General features: G+C 35.2%; 1 protein-coding gene across 1 annotated transcript; it reads left to right on the forward strand.

Moving 5' to 3' along the window:
* Window positions 1-2,460: 2,460 nt before the first annotated feature.
* On the forward strand, window positions 2,461-3,857 carry LOC106128202 (cathepsin K-like; the record flags this gene model as incomplete). Its single annotated transcript, XM_013326494.1, has 3 exons — window positions 2,461-2,601; window positions 2,641-2,760; window positions 3,705-3,857. Coding segments are annotated over exons 1-3 (414 nt in total), but the record flags the coding sequence as incomplete, so codon positions are not given.
* Window positions 3,858-4,074: the final 217 nt, after the last annotated feature.

The raw sequence follows: 4,074 nt of genomic DNA on the forward strand, positions 1-4,074 counted from the left end.
TCTAAGAGTCTAACGGTCTAAGAGTCTAACGGTCTAAGAGTCTAAGAGTCTAACGGTCTAAGAGTTTAAGAGTCTAAGAGTCTAACGGTCGAAGAGTCGAAGAGACGAAGAGTCAAAGAGTCTAAGAGTCTAACGGTCTAAGAGTCTAACGGTCTAAGAGTCTAACGGTCTAAGAGTCTAACGGTCTAAGAGTCTAACGGTCTAAGAGTCTAACGGTCTAAGAGTCTAACGGTCTTAGAGTCTAACGGTCTAAGAGTCTAAGAGTCTAACGGTCTAAGAGTCTAAGAGTCGAAGAGTCGAAGAGTCGAAGAGACGAAGAGTCGAAGAGTCGAAGAGTCTAGAAGAAGAATAAGAAGAACTTATTGCGAAGATTTGTTTGGATAAGCCAAATAAAAGTTCATAGTCTCTGCCTACCCCTATATGTAACAGGCGTGAAAATGTATACGTTTTTAACTTAATCGAATCGAAAGTTACAGTTCAGTGTTTCATCCTAAATAATGTATCCCTTACTTCAGTGGTTTGATGCAAAGTGTCATATGAATTGACAGAAGTAGTTTATTCCAAATTGTACTACAAGAATATAGAAATAGAGTTCAACTTTGTCAAATGTTACGATCTTTTTGCACACCTTGACTGCTTCGTTACTTATGACGCTGTGGCTGCTACGATATTTATGGGCACCTTGCATGTACTCATATATTTGACGCTGTGTATGTACCGATGTATTTGAGCAGGGTGAATGTATCTATTAATTTGAGGACTTTTGTTGTACCGATATAATTGATTACTTGTGGTGTACCTATATATTTACATATCTTGTCTGTTACGATCTATATGACGCTGACTGTACATGCCGGAGAGTGCGTCAGTCGATGTCAGACCTTTGGACCGGTAGAACGTGTCGGTACGTGAACGAGCCAAATATAACTCAACGAATGCTACACGAACATATTAGAACCTTTAACCAAATAAAAAAATAATAAAAAAACTGTAAAAACAAATACAATTCTGTACAGAACTATTAGAGTTTCACTTTAAAAAACAACTCTTTTACTATCTATACTAGCGGATCCGACAGACGTTGTCCTGTCTACACGTCTTTAATTTGAATAAATTAATATGAAGTTAATATTTGATGAAAATTGTGAATCTAAACCATTCCCAGATCCCCTTGAACACACACAAAAAATTTCATCAAAATCGGTACAGTCGTTTGAGAGAAGTTCAGTGACATACACACTCACAGAAGAATTATATATATAAAGACTAGCGGACCCGATAGACGTTGTCCTGTCTACACGTCTTTAATTTGAATTAATTAATATGAAGTTGATTTTTGATGAAAATTGTGAATCTAAAACATTCCCAGATCCCCTTGAACACACACAAAAAATTTCATCAAAATCGGTACAGTCGTTTGAGAGAAGTTCAGTGACATACACAGTCACAGAAGAATTATATATATAAAGACTAGCGGACCCGATAGACGTTGTCCTGTCTACACGTCTTTAATTAATATGAAGTTAATTTTTGATGAAAATTGTGAATCTAAACCATTCCCAGATCCCCTTGAACACACACAAAAAATTTCATCGAAATCGGTCCAGTCGTTTGAGAGAAGTTCAGTGACATACACACTCACAGAAGAATTATATATATAAAGATACATATAAATAAAATTGGAATGTCTATTTGTAATATTGAAATCATCGTTTTTTATTACATGTAATCAATACGGTACATTCACAAAAATAACATTTTTTATAATTTTTGTCTGTATGTTTGTTCCGGCTAATCTCTGAAATGGCTGGACCGATTTTGACGGAACTTTTATTGGCAGGTATCTTATATAATAAGGAGTAACTTTGGCTACTTTTATTTTAGAAAAAATAAAATAATTTTGCAATATCCAATTACAAATCAAAAATAGTATTTAAAGCGGACGAAGTCCCGGGCACAGCTAGTCTCTTATAAAACTGAGACAATATTTATTGGACACATATTCATCATCATCAGCTCACTATACGTCCCCACCGAGGGGCGGCTCGGAGCCTACCCTAAGTTAAGGGTGATTAGGCCATAGTCAACCACGCTAGCCAAGTGAGGGTTAGTTGACTTCACACATATCTTTGCATTTCTTCTCAGATATGTGCAGGTTGCATCACGATGTTTTCCTTCACCGTAAGGACGTCGGATAAATGTATATATGTTAAATCGGAAATCAAAAACACATTGGTACAAGGCGGGATTCGAACCCAGGACCTGCAGATTGCAAATCCAGTGCTTGACCACTGAGCCACCGACGCCCGGACACATATTACGACAATGGAAACCTATCTTTAACACAATACATTTGCTTACTCGACAAAAGATATCAAATTACATTCCAATAACATAATATGCTTACGTCTCAACAAACAACTACTATAATTTCAACTTTCAAAGTGAACAACCTACAACATGAAATTAATAAAAATTCTTATTCAAATTACTTTAGTAACATGTTATATACAATTAAAAGAAGTAACAGATAAAATAAAATCAATATTAAATCATACGAGAGAACGTAGATGTTTCAAAAATCAAGAAATTGACAATTTTGTTGATACTACCGTGAATTTTATAGTTAAAAATGAAAGATTTGGAGATATATTACATAATTATAATATTAGTCAATGTGGTTTAAATGATTTAGAAAAACATTTTAGCAGTTTGTTGATACATGAAGATGTTCCTGATGAACACTGGAAGGAGTATAAAGTAAGATTTTATTTATCACCTTACCTGAGACACATGGAACTAAAATAAAACTTAATGTATACGTTATTCCAGTTTAATTTATCCGTTTTCTAAACTTTATACTAATATGATAAGCTGTTATGAGTGACTTTCGTTTTTATAATAGCAATGTTTAAAATCTTACTAATATTATGAATGCGAATGTTTAGATCATTGGTTCCCAAACTTCTTTTGTCTACTGCCCACTTTGAGAATAAATATTTTTTTAGCGCCCCCATATTTTCACATATTTAAAAATCACTATAACTTCAAATTAAATGAATTAATTATTGTGACCTATATATGTATATTAACGGAGAATTCTAAACGATACTTTTACTATAACCCGCAACTTGAGACCTGCAGCGCCCACAAGGGGGCGTTATCGCCCACTTTGGGAAAGACTGGTTTAGATGGATGGATGTTTGTTAGAAGGTATCTCAAGAACGGCTGCATGTATCTCGCTGAAATTTGATGTAGATGTAGAACATAGTCTGGAAGAACACACACATCAGCTCACTATACGTCCCCACTGAGGGACTTGGAGCCTACACTTAGTTAAGGGTGATTAGGCCATAGTCAACCACGGTGGCCAAGTGCGGGTTGACCTCACACATATCTTTAAATTTCTTCTCAGATATGTGCAGCATCACGATGTTTTCCTTCACCGTAAGAACGTCGGATTGTACATTAGAAATTAGACGTACATATGTAAATTAGAAATCAAAAAAACACATTGGTTAATGGCGGGATTTTAACCCAGGACCTGCAGTTTGCAAGTCAAGTGCTTGACCCCAGAGCCACCGACGCTTCTGTAAGAACACATAGACTAATTTTTAATACCGTGTAGACGGAGTCGCGGTGACAGCTTACAATATAATGTGTGTGATGATGTAAAATAGTACTTATTTATTTTTTAATTGTAGACAGTATATAACAAATCTTATGAATCTCATCACCACGAGGCAATAGCTAAGACGACATGGCTACAAAACCTACAACTCGTTGCGAAACATAACAGGGATTATTTGTCTGGGAAGAGATCATATTCATTGCAGTTAAATCATTTTGGTGATTGGGTAAGTTATCTTCTTCTTCTTCTTGAGGTGCCTCTCCGACTAGCTTAGGTTGGCGATCAGTTCTCCATATTAAGGTAAGGGTAAGTAATAAAAATATCTTTAAAATACAATGTTTGGAAAGGTTTTTCAAATTAAATTCAATATTTTGCAGATTAAGTTCCTAAGTTAATTTAGGCTTATTATTTTTCTAGCACGTAAACGACTACGTAAGTGAAAT

Source organism: Papilio xuthus, unplaced genomic scaffold (assembly GCF_000836235.2).
Source record: "Papilio xuthus unplaced genomic scaffold, Pxut_1.1 DF828786.1, whole genome shotgun sequence".
In the NCBI taxonomy this organism is placed as follows: Eukaryota; Metazoa; Arthropoda; class Insecta; order Lepidoptera; family Papilionidae; genus Papilio; species Papilio xuthus.